Here is a 19055-nt window from a genome sequence, read left to right as displayed (position 1 = left end):
TCGCCGACCAAACAGTTTAGGAAGAATGGACTCTCTCTCTCTACATATTCATGCAGTTACATATCCTTACCTTGAAGGGGTTGTGTGTGCCTAAAGAGGCATTTAAATGAGTAAATAATACACGTTGTGCTGCAATCGCTTTGCATTCGATCAAATATGGCGACCAGCTAAACTCCTCTGCAGTTTTCCCTTTAGGCGGTTGTAGGATACGTTTTGTTTTAGCACACCAACCAGGCGGAAAAATATCCATTGAATCCGCGTTTACCCAAAAATCGTACATATACTCATAACCATCGAATGTTAATTTCATGCGATAACCTTGTATATCAACAATTGTGCATACACAAAAGAGTGAACAATTTTCTGGATCAATAGCTTCCAGCTTCATGCCTATTTGAAACTTGTTCGAACCAGTTGGAAATGGATTTATGAAAAGATTTACAGGCGCAGCAATAGCATTAAATTTTTCTGGTAAATATGTTGACCAGCGGAAGGACTTCTTACAACCTAACTGTGTGATGACCGCCTCTTGTGATGTAGTTCTGCGTTTGGTTGCAGCGGTTAAATATTCCTCATTACGGCGCTTGCGTGAATCACGTTTTAAACAGTCTAGGGAACAAAATTCTAAAAGAAAACAAGTTTTAGTGTGAGATATATTTTTTTTTGGAAATTTTTAATATCGTACTCTAACCAAAAAAAAACGGCGATATAGTTAAAGACTGACAATGAACTTGGTTTTGCAATGTAACTAGCTGACTAGGGCTGGGACTATCCGCATATTCGAATATCCGTTGACACGGCTAAAATCCGGACGGCATGGATATCCGGTTAATATTGGTTTGTGAAACCATCCGGATATCCGGATTTATGAAGATCCGGTTAATAACCGTATTTTTGGATATCCAGTTAAATCAACAAATTGATGTACCATATATGTTTATTTAACATTAATAACAATGGGGCATTTAAATCAATTAACAGCGTTTTTCACAATGTAAACAAATGGCACTGTTCTTATTTTCACTTGTTTGTAAAATTGTAGCTTTTTGATTTTTGACGTTAATTTAATAATCTACATTTTGTGAATAATCTTTCGATGTTTGCTTCGTTCAATTCTGATATGCAGATATTCAACTTTTATATTCCAGTATGCGGACATACGGATATCCGGATTTTCCGTTTACGTATCCGGATATCCGCTGCTCGGCTATCCGGATAGTTGAAAAATCCGGATGCAGTTCTATTGTGTTTAAATATGGTATTTCTATTCACAAATACGCACGCTCATGCTCAAAGAATAATTAATGCTGACACTTAGACATTCACATAAAGAAGATCAAAATATATCGTATACATTGATGTTACCATATCGTTCTACATTACCTAACCTAATTATAATAGAGATATAATATTCTCCCACGCTAATAAAGGACATGGTCTTGAAGTCGGACTGGGAGCTTCCGTTGCCTTCCCGATCGTCTAACCTGTTCGTTCCTTGGTTCGGGCTCTTGTTCTTCATTCGGTTCTGTTGACTCGTCTCTTTCGGTTTGCTGCTGTGGCCCCTCGTATGGAGCTCTCCGAGTTTCGATCATTACCTCATTTGGCTCCTTTGGCTTTTTCTCCCTTTCCGCAACCTCTTCTCGTTCTTCTCTGTTAGGCACGCTTGACTTATGGAGTTGGTTAATGTGTCGCTTAAGACTATAGCCATTATCCAGTCGCACTTGGTAATGTAGTTTACCGTACTTTTCCGTCACTATGCCGAATTTCCATGTTGCTTTATTTTTGTTAAACCATTTTACCTGTACCCGATCTCCCACGCTAAAATGGCGGACGCGCTTTGAGAACGTATCTGATGGTGTGGAATGGCTATGTTGTACGGGCTTAATGGCATCTAGCTTGCTTCGAATTTTCCGACCTAGATAAATTTCCGCCGGAGTCTTGTTATTTTCTAACGGAGTAATCCTGTAGCGGTTGACAATTTCTTTTACCTTCTTACGCATTGGCGCGTTGATATTTTGCATTGCTTCGAGTTTGTTCTTCAACGTTTGAATGTGTCTTTCCGCTAGCCCGTTCGTAGCCGGGTGGCCTGGTCCAATAAATTTTTGAACGATACCATTACTTTGGCAGAAGGACTGGAACGTTTTACTATGAAAAATTGTAGCGTTGTCGGACACGAGCACTTGTGGAAGCCCGTGTGTTGAAAATATATCTTGCAATAACTTGATCGTGCTCTCGGAAGTGGGTGCGTTTCTTATTACTCTTACTTCTGGCCATTTTGACTTTGCGTCAACGAGAACGAAAAAATAATGATTTTGAAATGGGCCCGTGTGGTCCATATGAACCCTTTCAAAGTTTTCTTGCGGCTGCTCCCAACAATGGGTGGTGATTTGTGATGGTCTTTTCGGACCATGGCACAGTCTCGGCACGATTTTACAACATTTTCTATATCTGCATCGATACCTTTCCAATAGCAATATCTCCGCGCCAGTTGTTTCATTTTTACTATTCCTAAATGAGTGAAGTGTAACTCCTTTAGGATTTCGTTACGCAAGGATTTCGGAATCATTACCCGTTGTCTTTTCAATATAATACCATTCTGTAAGGTGTATTCTGGATCATGAATTTTACCATTTATTAACCCTGTTTTCATTTCAGCTAACTCTGGATCCCTTTCAGTTTCTTTCGCAATTGATATCGCTGTAACTGTGTTAGTGGATATTGTATTGACTGTTTCAGTTTGTATTGCAGTTACCTCATCGTCCAGAAAATGTGTAAACCTATTCGACGTATCTTTTGCAGGTGCTCTAGACAAGCAATCAGCGTGTGCAATTAGTTCGGATTTTCGGTGTTTCATCTTATAGTTAAACCCTTGAAGGAATGATGCATAACGTAGAAGTCGAGCCGATGTCATTGCCGGGATTTTTTCGTTCTGGTGCAAGATTCGTGATAGGGGCCGGTTATCCGTTATCAGCGTAAACTCTCTTCCATACAAGTATTGAAAAAATTTGTCGACTGCGAATATTATTGCTAGTGCTTCGCGATCTAACTGGCTATAATTTTGCGCTGCTTTAGTTAAGGCTCGTGATATGAAGGAAATGGGGTGTTCAACCCCTTTTATTTCATGGGCAAGTACTGCCGCAACGCCCGTAGGACTCGCATCACACGTCAAAACTACCGGCAATTTCGCATCGTAAGGCATTAATACTCGGCCAGTTAAAATTTCGCTTTTAAGTCTTTTGAAAGAAGATTGACATTCATCAGACCATTTGAATTTTGTATTTTTAGTTAGTAGCGTCCTCAATGGGGACGTAATGGTCGATAAATTTGGGATGAAACGTGAGTAATAGGTTATCATTCCCAGAAATCTCCTTAGATCATCTGGACTCTTTGGGGTAGGAATTTTTTGAATGGCCCTTACTTTCTCCGGACACTTTGTAATTTTATTGTATTCTAACATGTACCCCAGGTACTGTATTTTCTCTTTATAAAACTGACATTTTTCTCTGTTAACGTGCAAATTATATTCTTTCAACTTATCTAAACACTTGGTTAGCCTTTCTTCGCACTCTTGATTTGTTTTTGCGTACACAATAATATCATCGAAGTAGGACGACGTTCCTGGTAAGCCACACAAAATCTGGTCTAAAATACGATTGAATTCACTTGGAGCTGTCTTAACTCCGAACGCCAGCCGGTTCATGCGATATATATCTCTGTGTGTCGATATTGTTTGTATGTGCTTACTTTCCTCATCGACACTCACGTGCAAATATGCCTTATATAAGTCAAGCTTACAGAAATATTTACAGTCTTTAAGTGTTTTCAGTATTTCGTCAACTCTTTTAATAGGGTAGTGAGCTGGCTCCAATTGTGGATTAACTGCTATTTTGTAGTCGACGCATAACCGAACTTTCCCATTCGGTTTCGCAATAATTACTAATGGTGACCCCCAATTGCTTGTGTTTACTTTCGTAATAATGCCATCACGCTCCCATTCGTCAAGCTCTTCTTCTACTTTTTCTCTCAATGCGAAGGGCACTTGGCGCTCTTTCAGGAATACTGGTTTCGCTGCTGGTACTAGCTTCAGTGCGCACGACAAATTTGGAATGCACCCTACTTTTTCTTCAAATACTTCCGGGTATTTTGTTATTAAGCTTTCAACGGAATTTATGTTGCATAGGGTTTTGTCTTTTGTATGTTTATCAACATCTTCTAGCTTTATACCTAGCCTGCGAATCCAAACTCGACCTAAGAGGGGAGAATGCTTAGAAGATACGACATACAGATCTTCTACTGATTTGTTATTTTTGTATTGTACATTAACTTTAGTAACTCCCTTTGGCAGAAAGATTTCTCCCGTATACGAACGGAACGCAACGTTAGATTTCTGTAACTTTACATTTAGATTTAGTTTATTAAAATCACTTTCTGGCAACAACGTGTACCCGGCCCCTGAATCAATTTCAAATTTTTGGTTTTCCCTTCGAATAACACTTTGGCATAAAATCTCTCTATTTCTTTTTTTGACATCTCTGACTTACTATATACGTCTATAATTTTGTGTACATTCCCATCATCTTCTTCTGAGAATTCCCCTTCTGAATCTGTAACCTTATTCGTTTGTTTCGACTCTTTTCTTTGTTTCATTTTGTATTGTATGCACACATCTTTTAGATGCCCCATTTTGTGACAGTATTGGCAATTTAATTTGTTTTTGTTTACTTTGCAATTCTTCGTCAGATGGTTTTTGCGCGCGCAGCGCAAACACCAATTTTCTAGCCCTAATTTCTTGTATTTATTGCGCGTAATTTCGTGATCTTTCTCTTTAGCTCTGATTTGTTTAACATCGTTGGCAGCGGTTCCTGATGCCATTTCCTGACTATCGCTTTTCGCTGCTTCCAGCGTAATGCTCGCTCAACTAACTTTGCAAAAGTATCCCCGGGATTCTGTAGTAGTTGTTCTCGAATGTACCTATTGTATAGCCCCCTTATGAATTGCGCACGTAAAAATAAGTTCGCCATCGACTTGCTACATTCGCATGAGAACTCGCAGTCAGTCGCCTTTCTTTGAAGTTGGGCTGAAAACTCTGCGATTGTCTGGTTCTCGCTCTGAACTTCAGACAAAAATCTATGCTGCTCTACCAGTACATTCTTTTTGACATTGAAGTGATCCTCAAGGAGTTTTATGACTTCGGCATATTGTAATTCGCTCACTACACGTGGCGATGCCAACGTCACTAAGAGTGCATAGTTGGATGCACCTATGTATTGCAATAACAATTTAGTGCATAATTCTTTATTGTCGAAAATACCTTTAGTTTGAAAGTGCAGCTCCAAACGACTCTTGTAGTTCCTGATCGACTCCGACTTTGGAAGAAGATCAAAATATATCGAATACATTGATGTTACCATATCGTTCTACATTACCCAACCTAATTATAATAGAGATATAATAAGTTCACAGCCCAATATCTGACCTTGGCAAACTTCGTTTTGCCCAAAATTTTGGTTAGAAATTTGTGATTGCTAATAACTTAGGTTATCTTATTGAGTTGATACCGAGCCTGCCCCCAAATTCCAATTTTCGCTTAGCTAAAATTCCATCGCCAAAAATCTCTAAAACAAAATCAAGCGCGCAGAAAAGTATTGTAGTAGGAGTAAATATAAGGTTTTAGTACGAAATAAGTCAGACTATCTGGCAACGCTATTCGATTAAGTTAAAAACATACTTGTAACTTGTAAGCACTTATGTCAACCATTTTGAAGTGTGAAACAAAGAAGAAAAAGAAATAAAAGGATCATTCGATTGTAACCACAAAGCCGGTCGGTTGTACTTTATTCAAACGAAAAGTGCATTCCGCATATTTTAGTATGCAATATTTAGTACCATGTGGTCGATAGCAAATACCAACTAAGTAATAGAAGTTAGGTTGTTATCGCTTATGACTACATGGTACTAAATGCTGCATATCAACAATTCTCAACACTTCAACTCAATGCCGCCAGTAACGCCAATAACGGTTCTCTCCTAATCTACTTAGTACTGGTATTATGATCGGGCGACATCTGTAATTCGGTAATCGAAAGTTGCTTCTAGTCATAAAATGTCACCTACGAATATTATAACATGAGCGGGCGACATCTGTAATTCGGTAATCGAAAGTTCATGCTAGTCATATAATGCCACCTACGAATATTATAGCATGAGCGGGCGACATCTGTAATCGAGAGTTGCTGCTATTCAACACTGTGCGTAATACGCGAGCATGGGATTCAGCACGTGGAAAGAAATTGTTCTCATATAAAATAGCATGGTTAATCCCATACCCGCGAAGTAACGGCATGAAATATTGCTTGATAGCATGTTTTGAACCTTCTTGTTACTTCTAGTCACCCAGCGGTATAAAAAATACTCTTTACGAATGCCCTTATCAACAGCTTTCATTTGAGCCGGGCCCACGTTTTGGCCTATATCTCGAGACCCTAGTCACCCAGAGGTTTGAAAATTGTTCTGCAGTAAAGCACTCATCAACAGCTTTCATTTGATATCCATATTGTGTAAACACATTCTAGTGGTACCCGGGTCCACGTTTTGGTCTCAAGACCCTAGCCACCTAGCGGTATTAAATATAGCATATAGCCTATTCGGGTACCTAGATAATATACCTACAAAATTTTATAAAAGTCGGTCCAGTAGTTTTCAAGTTTTAAGCATCTGAGCATACACTCACCACGATTCATCTGTAATATATAAAATTCTTGTGTCACGGTCACGGTCTTGAGATCAAAACGTGGACCCGGGTACCCCTAGAATGTGTTTATACAATATGGATATCAAAAGAAAGCTGTTGATGAGTGCTATAGTACAAGATAATTTCCATACCCCTGGGTGACTAGAGTTTCGAGATATAGGCCAAAACGTGGACCCGGGTACCCCTAGAATGTGTTTATACAATATGGATAACAAATGAAAGCTGTTGATGAGTGATTTAGTAGAGGATAATTTTCATACCCCTGGGTGACTAGGGTCTGGAGATATAGGCCAAACGTGGGCCCGTGAACGCCTAGACAATTTTTTTACATTGTGGGTATCAAATTGAAGGTGTTGATGAGTGCTTTAGAACAGGGTAGTTTTCATACCTATTGGTGACTAGGGTTTCGAGATATAGGCCAAAAAGTGGATCAGGGTAGCACTAGGATGTGTTTTTACATTATGGGTATCAAATTGAAGCTGTTGATGTGAGCTTTTGTACAAGTAAGTTTTATGCCGCTGGGTGACTAGGGTCTCGAGATGTAGGCCAAAACGTGGACCCGGATACACCTAGAATATATTTTTACATTATGGGTATCAAATTGAAGCTGTTGATGTATGCTTTAGTACAGAGTAAGTTTTACACCGCTGGGTGACTACGGTCTCGAGATATAGGCCAAAGCATGGACCCGGATACACCTAGAATGTGTTTTTATATTATGGGTATCAAATTGAAGCTGTTGATGTGTGCTATAATACAGAGTAAGTTTTACACCGCTGAGTGACAAGGGTCTCGAGATATAGGCCAAACCATGGACCCGGATACCCCTAGAATGTGTGTGTATTATGGATATCAAATGAAAGCTGTTGCTGAGAGCTCTAAAGTTCATTGTGATATTCGATTTAGTTGCATCAACCTGGCAAAACTGATAAATATGCATGCGAAGCCGAAATAAAGACAAGAATTAATAATATCAACATAACTATTTACATACGTCCTATTCGATTTGCCTGAAATTTCGTATATAAATTTGCCTATTAGTATTTACGATGCTTTTTTCCGGTAAGTATACCAGAGACGGACTGGGACTGAGACTGAGACTCGGAGTGGGAATGGGACTGAGACTCGGAATGGGACTGGAACAAAATACATACCACCCTCTGGGACTGGCAATAAGAGAAGAAGAAGAATGAGAAAAATTGAGAGAAGGAGACTGAGAAAGAGATAGAATGAGACGAAGATGGAGATAGATGAAGCGAAAAAGACCCAGGAAGGAGTGAATAAAAAGATTAGGAAAAATTGTAGAGGGGTAGGGCAGAGTTAGACGGAAAAAGCTTATTAAAATGTATGCAGATAGACCAAATTTAGGGCAGAACAACGTCTGCCGGGTCTGCTAGTTATTATATATATAGTTTATCTCAAATGTTAAAACATATCGCTACCTTAATACAACATAAATATTAAAACTACAAAGAAGAGCAGAGACGTGAGGTTAAAGATTAGTTGGAGTAGTAAACCATCATCGCGTGTAGGTAATTCACCACTAGGGAAACGTGGCATGAAATTCGTCAATTACAATGCTAGAAAACTTTTATTTTGATATAATATTCACAATTGAACTATATTTTTGAACCATGATTCAATTACTAGAGGTTTGTTCTCCAATGATGACAGATCTTTGACACTCCCAAATTGAAAAATCTGGAAGGGTTGCTTTTACGAATTAAGGAAAATGGGAGATATTCTATCCCATTCAGCGAAAATTGTAGTAGAAAAGTACCTTTAGTAGTATATTAGTAGTGATAATAATTTTGTAAATGTCACAGGTTTTGGGGGAAATAATTCGTTTTCTACTAAATATTTCATTAATTAATAAAGAGTTAGGTTGGTGTGGTCATTCTTTCAGAATTTGTTTGAACAATTCCGTACGTTAGAACTTTATTCAAAAATACACTATCTCAAAATTTGGTTCATAAACTCCCTATCTCAGCATAAGTTAATGCATTTTGACAGTAGAGGGAGTTAATGAAAAGTATTCTGAGATAAGGCGTTCTTCAATCTAATTCTAATATAGGGCGTTTTTGTGACAAATCCTGAAATGGGAAGTTTTTCAAAAATATTTTGAGATAGGACGATTTTGAACAGGCAACCGACATGGGGTGATACTCTACTCAGCAGCCGCCATGAACTGACAAAAAAAAAATAAAAGAAAGTGGCTTATTGTCTTGGAGCTTTATATTGCGGCCTTGACTTTGACAAAAGAGATAAGCTTTTGTGCGCTCCTGCTTTCGGAAAGCTCTTTCCATTAAGTATCCATGGAAGTGTTCCGGATAAACCGTAAATTAAAATATTCGGAACACGTTCGCTTGATACTATCACATAATTACATAATATTCCAAATATAAACCGATTCCCCAAATTCTAAAATGGAGTCGCGTATTCCGAAAATACGGAATGAATAAGTTAACATGCTCAATGAGTACATTTCGTTATGGCATCTCCATTATTTACTAATGGCATTTTTACGTGAATCGATTTACTATTCCAGTTTTTGACGTTGAACGATGAACTTTGAATTGATTTAAGTTTCGCATGTTCATAGGTTTACGAAAGTGCACGATTCCTTGGTGTCCCTACTTTTTATAAAACCTATGTATGTTCAGCCACAGTAATAGAACATGGCATAGTTAATAAATTCATCTCAAAATTTAAAAAATTGTTCTATGGAATTATGCAGTTCAGTACTTATCGAGTGTTTGTAAACTTATTGCTTCCTATTTTTACTACTAAAATGTCAATTCGATTTGGGAGCAAAATCGCTGCAATTGTCAAAAAATTTGTCAGCCGAACAAACCTCTTGTGACTGATTCATGATTTTTGAACAACTTTTTTGTGAAATTTTAATGAAAAACATGCATTTTGGTTATCTTCATGTAGGTAATGTGGTGAATAACCTACCGCCAGTTTGACAAATTTTATTGCTCTCCGTCGTTGATTTTCTCTACATGATGAAATGAATATTCAGGTATTCTCATCCCGTTGACGTTTTCCCTTATTCTGACAAGTTCGGCATGCATAATTTAGAGGGTTGTCTATCATACAGAACTGCCTTTGAGTTCTACTACGATCGTAGCAGATTTTACTATACGTTTAGAAATATTAAAACTATATAAGCCGTTACTAGAATTGTTTAGCCAAAAAGATTAACGCAACTTTGTATTCCCTAACAGAATATAGACAAAATTTTGAAGAAAACTAATTTATTTGAAGAATTTGTACGAAAAATTAAGCAATCCAAATTTATTACTTTTGAAATACACGAAAATACTGGCATTTACAGCTGCCGAAAAAGTGAGGTTATGTTGTTGACATCACATTTAAGCTTGAAACACAATGCCCTGACGCCGCGAAATAAACGCGACGAACATCGCCTAGTCAAAAATAAAATCCCCATAATTACATGAAGGTGAACACAATAAACGCCAAGAGCGAAATTTACGCGACGTCATTTTGCGACGGGCGATGGCGACAAACATCCCAAGGGTTGCTGCTGTTAAATTTTTTAAGTATAAAAAAAGAAAACATAATATCCAAAAACACATTTTTTCTTTACATATAATTTTTAATTTAAGTTCTTAACAAACATCCCAAGGGTTGCTGCTGTTAAATTTTTTAAGTATAAAAAAAGAAAACATAATATCCAAAAACACATTTTTTCTTTACATATAATTTTTAATTTAATTTCTTAACATTTTTGTTTGGTTTTGTTAATTTCTTAACATTTTGGGTGTGTTTTAGCAGTCAAGTGCTAAAGAAGAGAATTAAAAAAGGTTTAATTGATTTCATCTTTATTTCTAAATAATGGCAACTCTGAATAAACAGCGTCAATATCGCCCGGCATTGTGTTTTAAGTAGACGAAATGTCTGGACCATGGTTCAACTATATACAGGTTGGCTCATCTGTAAAGCAACAAAATATGTCTGTTCAAATTGTCAAAATCTGTGTATTGGTGTTGGTGCGAATGGTATGGAATGGAAACATAAAACTTAGCAATTTGTGTAAGTAAAATGTTGCCAATGTGTTGGTTTCATTTTGAGTTTGCCATCTCCTTTTGACAATCCCTTCGACCATGCAATGACCTAAATAAATTCAGCTGATGAGATGAGCCAACCTGTACATAATTGAACCATGTCTGGGCTTAATTTGAAAAATGTCATCGCCCGACGCGGCGTATATCGTCGTCGCTCGGCATTGTGTTTCAAGCTTTATTATTACCAATGTGACCAAGTTGGAATTTTTGCAGCTAGATCTAGCATTTTAATTATTGATTTCGCTGCAAATTTTGTATTTGGCATATTTTCTAGCCTTTTTGAAAGTGTTTGTTGGCATTTTTTGGATTTTTTTAAAACCATATCAATCATAAGAAATTTCACAAATATGGCATCTTCATGTAAAGACTTAAATTAGAGGTAAAAATTTATATAATTTGGCAGCAATAATTCATGAATATGCATAAAGCTCAAATCAGCTGATTGCTTTTTCTTTCTTTGTTTTACTATTGCAGAAAGCAGCTCACGCGAACATAGAAATATACAAAGAAGATAAACCATACAATATAAAATGGACAGCTTTGTATAGTTAATAAAACATAAATAATGTTTGCCAGGTGTGGAATACAAATTTTTAATAAAAGGTTTCTGAAAAGAAAAACGCAAATCGTAGAAGGTGCGGACAGCGACGATACTGAAAGCAGTTTACCAAGTGGAAGCAAAAGGTTAAAATTTCTATTACGTCAGGGTTTGAATTTATGCTTATATTTATGTAGAAACTGTGCTCAGAAAGTACGTAAGGAATGGTTAAATGATCCACGAATATCAAAATGGATAATAGCGTTGGATGAGCAACATATAAAATGCAAATACTGTCAGTGTAATATAAAACCAAAGATTATCGAAAATTAAGATGTTGCAGGCGCAAACTTCGGTGGAAAGCAGCGGAGCGTAACAAAATTCTAGTAGGTCACTTTCACCACACCAAAAACTTTAACACAATTTTTAACATAATTTAAGCACAGAAATACACTGATTGGAGTTTTAGAGAGTAAAAGTTAAATTCTGAACACATTAGCTGAATAAAAAGTGTACAAATAATTGTTAAATAACAAATACAGACAGTGGTAGTTTAACAAATTCTGCTGTGGTAAGTGGTGAATGTGACCTACTAGAATTTTGTGAAGCTTGCTTCACACGATTTTTCGTCCCTGCAACATCTTTGTTTTCGATAATCTTTGATAAAACCGAAGCTAAGTACACTTTTAGCGCATGGAAAAACATCGAAACGTGTAACAGCAGCATCCCCATTTCTCGCAAATAACCAACAAATTATTCCATTTTATGCCTGTTGCCATAAATGACAAAGCAAAAGCCGCAGAGCTATCTGAAGCCATATATGTAGCAGTACATACTTCGTTTAGATCGATTGACCATTTAGTGCATTTGCAGAAAAATATTTTCAATGATAGCAAAGTTGCCGTAGAAATGAGCTTGGCCCGGACGAAATACTCTGCTATTATCAAAAACATTTTGGGTCCCTATTTTAAGCAGATACTTCTAGATGATATTGGAAATAGTAAATATAGTCCTATTATAGACGAGTCAACGGATATTACCATAAATAAGTGTTTAGACATAGTTATCCGATACTACAGCCACTCCTCAAAAAAATTTGTTAATACGTTTTTGTAACTTCACATGCTTGAAGACGCATCAGCTTTGAGCATTGCTTCTGTTATTTATAAAGTTGTAGAAGATTTTCATTTAAGCATTTCCGACTTGGTTGGTCTACGGACCGATAATGCTAATGTAATGACAGGAATAAATAGTGGAGTAATTGCCAATTTGAAAGAGAAAAATGAAAATGTTATAATAGTTCCGTGTGTTTGTCACTCTATACAGTTGTCTGTATCGGCCGCTTCTAAAACATTACCAAGTGAAATTGAATACATTGTTTCCGAGACTTATAATTGGTTCTCAAAATCTTCACGGAGGCAGATTAATTATAAAAATATCTATTCGCAATTAATGATGACTTAGAGCCACTTAAACTTATTCGAGTTTGTGTTACTAGATGGCGTTCCATAGAAACCGCAGTAAAACGAATAGAAAACCAGTGGCTAGAACTTAAACTCATTTTGGAGTTGCTTCAGGCACAGAATCTTGCCACCAGGTACGTATTTTGTCAAGTTTATATAATGACAATAATTTAGCATATTTAAAGTTTTTAAAACCAGCATTAGACGAGGTTCAAAAGGTGAATGAAATGTTTGAGAGCAATGATGCTGATCCGACTAGACTTTTTTCTGAGCTACGCTTATTGTTAAGTTGTCTTTCTAAACAAATAGAAGTTCTAATAAGTTCGACCCATTAACTTCGCGTTTAGAAGATTTTTTTGCACCCACTCCGTATTTTAATTACAGTTTCGAGGAATTTTTAAAAACCAAGAAAATTGTAATAAATGCGAGTGCCGAACGAACGATCAGACTTACGTGTAGAAATTTTATTACTAATCTCGTATATCAGTTGAGACAGCGCTTGCCCAATAATTTGACAACTTTGGAAAAAATAAATTTCTTTTCAGTAGAAAACAGTTTAAAGATAAACCAATCTAACTTATTTGATTGTTTTAAAGAGGAGACACAAAAATTTACGACTGACCAGATTACAGAGCTAGAGATACAGTGGCAAAAACTATCTTCATACAAATGGGATCAGCAGAATTCTACTATTGGTTTTTGGACAAATGTTTACGAATATAAAGACGCACTAAATGATAGAATTTTTCAGGAGATTGGTTCTTTTGTTATGAATTTTTTAATATTGCCTTTTAGTAACGCCGAAGTGGAACGCGTCTTTAGTGCCATGAATTTGTTAAAATCGAAGCTAAGAAATAGAATGCATATAAATACAGTTAATTCACTTTTATATATTCGATGTGGCCTTAAGATACTTAATAAGTGCTGTGAAGATTTTAATATACCAAACGATCTCATAAAAAAGTGCGATAGTCAAATGTACAGTAATGATTGTTTACCAAATTCCTTACTGGATAATGTTGATTTAGTCGATATTGATATCAATCTTTCATAAGTACACACAAATATTCAGTATAGCAGTCTTTTTACTTAAAACAAGTAAGGGCGGGACTGTCTTCGGCTGTGCCGAAGACTTCATACCTTTCTTGAATGGGGCTGAACAATAATCTTATCCCATTCGTAATCTCCAAATAATGCGCTGTATAAGATAAGAAATATATAGTGAACAGATGTACATACCTAAACGATTTTAAGATAAATATAAAAAAAATGGCAAAAAACCCCCTTATCTGAACGATCGGTTGTATGGGATATATATTATATATAGCTCCGATCGAAATGATTTTTACAGGAAATCTATGATATATTAGAATATATATCACCAAGTTTCACGTTTTTATATTGGAAACTAAGGGAGAAATAGCCAATAGCTCCGATCGAAATGATTTTTACAGGAAATCTTCTATGATATATTAAAATATATATCACCGAGTTTCACGTTTATACATTCGAAATTAAGGGAGAAATGGCCAAAAATCTTTATATCTGAACGATCGATGGGATATAACTATATATATATATAACTATATACATATAGCTCCGATCAAAGTGATTTTTTCAGGATATCTTCTATGATATATTAGAATATATGTATATCACCGAGTTTCACGTTTATACCTTCTAAATTGCGGCAGTAATGATCAAAATCGTCTTATCTGAACGATCGGTTGTATGGGAGATATATGTTATAATGGTCCGATCCTACCGGATCCGACAAATGTCTAATATAATAAAAAATTCATCCTTGTGTCAAATTTCATTGAGATATCTCAAAATTTGAGGGACTAGTTTGCGTTCAAACAGACAGACGGACGGACAGACGGACGGACAGACGGACATGGCTATATCAACTCAGTTCGTCGCCCTGATCAATTCGGTATACTTAATGGTGAGTCTATCTTCTATAGTTCTCAACGTTACAAACATCGGACCAAAGTTAAATGGGTTTTAAAATATCTATATATAAATATGTATGTACGCATAAATCTAATAAAATACAGTAAAATCCAAATGAAGGAATTTTATTAGCATTAAAATAATTTTTTAGCATTTTCTGGCATTTTGAAAATGGTTTTAGCATTTTTTTTCACAGGATCTGGTCACACTGATTATTACATCATGATTCTCTATAGATTTACGTCTCTGCAGGAGAGTGGGGAATATTTTACTTTAACATTATCTGCCAACCTATACCACCGTTATTTTTTATATTGGCATAAGTCCACTACAAAAAAAATTTCTGGTGCTAATTAATTACATAGGGTTATCCCACTTACCAGAATGCTAAGGAAATTTCAAAGAAAGAAGACTTGTGCCGCTATCAACAAATTATGGCTCATATCATACTAAAATTTATACACCGCAGGATAAAAAAATAGTAGCAAAAATTATTTGTAAATTTTAAAGATTATTTTCTTGTTCTTTATTTTCGTTAAGCGAAGTTCACAAGAGATAGTTTTTGGTACCGTATTTAAAGGGCTAATTAAACTAATTTGACCCTAACGCCATAGTCGTAACCATACCCATATCCATAAGCATTTCCAATGTGATCCATTAATGGTGCCTTAACCTAAAAATCGTGAAAACTTCATAAAAATGAAGAAAACGCAAAAAATTACAAACATATTCTGCAAAAAATAAGTCTCTTAGTCATAACGTATCCAAATCAATGAATAAAATCTACAAAAAGTGATTAAATTCACCAACTCAAATATTTTTAGGTTATGGATATGGCAAGAAACCAAAAACCAATTGGTTGGCTATGGTATGGTTTTGGCATTAGCGTTATGGTATGGCACCATTAATCGATTACATTGTTTTCCATAAGGTAGGTTCGATCAGCTGCTTTATCTGGTTATGGTTTTATGGTTATAAGTCACCATTAATTGGCCCTTAAGTTATTCTATTGCATATCACTTAGCCGATTTTATTCAAATTTACAGGATAGCTTGACAGCAAGCCGGAAAGTATTCCAGTGAAGTTTCTTTCCGGCAAGTGGGCAAGGGACCGATCTATTCGAACAAATTGTATTCACGGTTCGATTTGCTTGAAATTTGGTATATACTAGGTAGCCCTTTGCCTAAATTAGTATATACGATACTTTTTTCCGGGAAGTGAACCAGGGACCGATCTATTCGATTCATTATTCGATTTGCCTGAAATTTGGTATGTAGGTAGCCTTTTGCCTAGATTAGTATTTAGATAATTTTTTATCCAGGTAGTGGACGAGGGCCCAATATGGCAATATGGAAATAAGGGAAGGAGAAAGAGACGAAGAAAGAGGGATAGGGATAGATGGAGGGAAAAAGACGGAGAGGGAGAAAGAGATACATTATACATTATTTACCTGGTGCAAGAAAGTCTAAAGCTGGACCATGACAGTTACATTGTCTGCATAAATACAATAGACCTTTATTTTTTTCACTTAAATTTGGTACCGATTCACGTTCATAAATTGGTTTCTCATACGCAGTATGTATGCGTGTACGGGGCGAACAGCGTTCATTAATTTCGATTAGATTAAATTCATTTAATTGGAAGCGCATATTTGTGCCGCGTGCACTACCGATGCGCTGGTTCCAAGTAAGCATATTAAAATTGGCCAACATTTTCAATGCGCACGACATTGAGTTTTCAGTGGAATTTAAGGAGCTTGACGATTTTACTGAGATCTCAGCAGCAGCAGCAGCAGCTGCCGATGTGCTTGGTAGATTTGCCGACTTGGAAGACAGGTTGTGATGACTGTAACCATGTTTGTGACTAACTACTAAAGACGAAGATGGTAGGTGGGATGCTGTAGGTAAAGTATCATCATGTAAACTTTGACGGCTTGATGATGTGGATGTTGAGCTAATTGATATTTTTTCATCACAATAAAGTGATTTTTCTATTGAATCTTGCGTATGCTCAACCGATGTTTGTGTATCTTCGGCCTTTGTATCCTGATATATGATATCAACGCTTTCATTGCTTTGCTGCGATTGTTGTGGTTTTAATTGTGGCGCATCTTCTACTGCAGCAGCGTCCTCCACAACGATTTCAATTTTTATTGATGAACCTTCAGTAAGTTCGTTTTCTTCATCGATGTTACCATTAGATGAATTTAAGTTTGACTCTTCCTTTTCCTCTATTGGTGTCTTTTTTGTTGCTGCTTTTGCTTTCACATCCTGTACATCCTTAAAATCGTGCTGTTTAGTTATGTTATTGGTAAGAGCATGTTGAACCGTACTTTTTTCTTCTTCCCCATCTTCCTCTTCTGCCAAATCTATTTTCTTTAGTTGTCTTTCAATGATATTTCTTTCTTCTTCATTATAATCTATAAGATCAATTATATCATATTCTTTTGTAATGTCGCTGCTATTTGTCTTTGTTGTGATCAAAAGTTGTTTACGTCGGGGTGGACTGCTGTTTTGTTTCATTCTTTTAGTATCACTTTCCGAAGCGGTTGAGTGACGCCGTTCTGACAAACTTTGCTGTTCTGTTGTGAGTGAGCAAAATTGTGGTTTACCCTTTTCCAAAATTGAAGAATCTTTAACTCCACTGCTAAGTGATTTCGATCGCTTTGAACGTGGACTGGTATTGCAATCAATGATCGTTTGAATTGGACGAGTTTTTAAAAGTGATTCTTGTTTTTCTATAAGCTTCGATTGTGCCAAGATGGGTTTGATCAATTGGTTGTTATCGACTTTTAATGTATCAACGCAGCACTCTCCACCACTCGTTGTTTCCATGTTTTGTCTTGCTTTAGCAGCTTGATCGGTAGCAGTTTTTACACTTGATACGTCATTGGTTTGATTCAAATTTGACGTAGTTTTTATTACAGATACATTTTGCTGTATAGAAGACGCCGACGACAACAACGATTGTGGTTCCACTTTAGAGGTAATTTTCGGTGATGGAGCTTTACTTTCGCCACGTTCAGTGGGAATATCAAGCGTATCAACTAGCTCACCAGTCTTTGATGATTTTGTAGAAATTGAAGCAACAGCTACTGCTTTGGCTGCCTCGGCTAATGGAACTTTAGAATTAAACGCTGTTTGTAAAATACTTGTTGTTTTGAAAGCAGTACTAGTAGTTTTCGTATTTTGTGGTAAAGTATTATTTGTTGTTGGTGTTGACGTTTGGTTTTTCGTGATTTGGGTGTTAGTGGTGCTGCCGGAGCTTGTTGTAGTTACTGCTAATGTAGACATTAATGGTGCTTGTGAAATTGGAGTTGTGCTTGGTTTGTTCGAGCTGTGCTGAGCTTGATGTTTCATTGCGGCAGCGTTAGTTGTCTTGGCCGTTGTTGATGACTTCAATAGCGTTTGAGATGTATTACTCGTTGCTGCGTGGGTACTTTTTTTTGCTGATGCAGCCGTAATTACACTATTTTTTGGTGCATTACCAACAACAATTTGCTTAACAAGTTCCGGATTAAATATCGTCGTCATTTGTGTTGGATTCGGATAAATATTATTACGCGTAGGTGTACCTGATTTATTGTAGCTTCCATGTAAATGTGGCGTATATTGCGGACGATTACAAATGAGCACGGAAGTGGGCATCACTAAAATGTTAAGTAAAAATTTTTAAGTTAAAAGGGAGTCTCATATGTATGTTCTTTGGAAAGATTTATAATCTACGCACATTTTTATTAAGAAATTAAATTTAATTATAAAGTTGGACCCAAACGGCTAGTTCTCTTTATAACTCAGAGTTATACCGTTTTCACACAGAAACTTAATCGAATGTTGTTGTTCTTGTAGCAGTGCTTCGCCCCATCCAATAGGTGCAACCGATCACAAATTGTCATAAATATCCTCTAACGGGAGTCCAAGGAAACTTGCTGTTTCAAAAGGGGTGGACCATAATGATAGGCGTGTTAGAGGCGTTGGTTCCATATTACAATTAAAGAGATGGTTGGTGTCATGTGGGGACACATTGCAAGCGGGGCATATATTTTGTATGTCGGGGTTGATTCTGGATAGGTAAGAGTTTAACCTGTTACAGTATCCAGATCGAAGTTGAGCTAGAGTGACTCGCGTTTCTCTAGGGAGTATGCGTTCCTCTTCCGCTAGTTTCGGGTACTGTTCTTTGAGTACTGGATTCACCGGGCAATTCCTGGCATAAAAGTCCGACGCCCTGGGCGGTGTTGGCTCATCAACCAGATGTCT

The 19055-nt window shown here is 36.7% G+C and overlaps 1 protein-coding gene across 1 annotated transcript in view; it reads right to left on the bottom strand.

The window, feature by feature from the left end:
• Positions 1–19055, bottom strand: part of l(3)mbt (lethal (3) malignant brain tumor) — a 40402-nt gene that overhangs the window by 7525 nt on the left and 13822 nt on the right. Inside the window, exons 2-3 of the mRNA XM_067758600.1 lie at positions 16250–18448; positions 71–624 (exon numbers count right to left, since the gene is read on the bottom strand). Of these exons, the coding sequence (XP_067614701.1) occupies positions 71–624; positions 16250–18448 (2753 nt within the window). The remainder of the gene's footprint in view (positions 1–70; positions 625–16249; positions 18449–19055) is intronic.

The sequence above is a fragment of the Eurosta solidaginis genome, chromosome 1, assembly GCF_040869045.1.
Source record: "Eurosta solidaginis isolate ZX-2024a chromosome 1, ASM4086904v1, whole genome shotgun sequence".
In the NCBI taxonomy this organism is placed as follows: Eukaryota; Metazoa; Arthropoda; class Insecta; order Diptera; family Tephritidae; genus Eurosta; species Eurosta solidaginis.
This window is presented reverse-complemented; position numbering and strand designations above follow the sequence as displayed.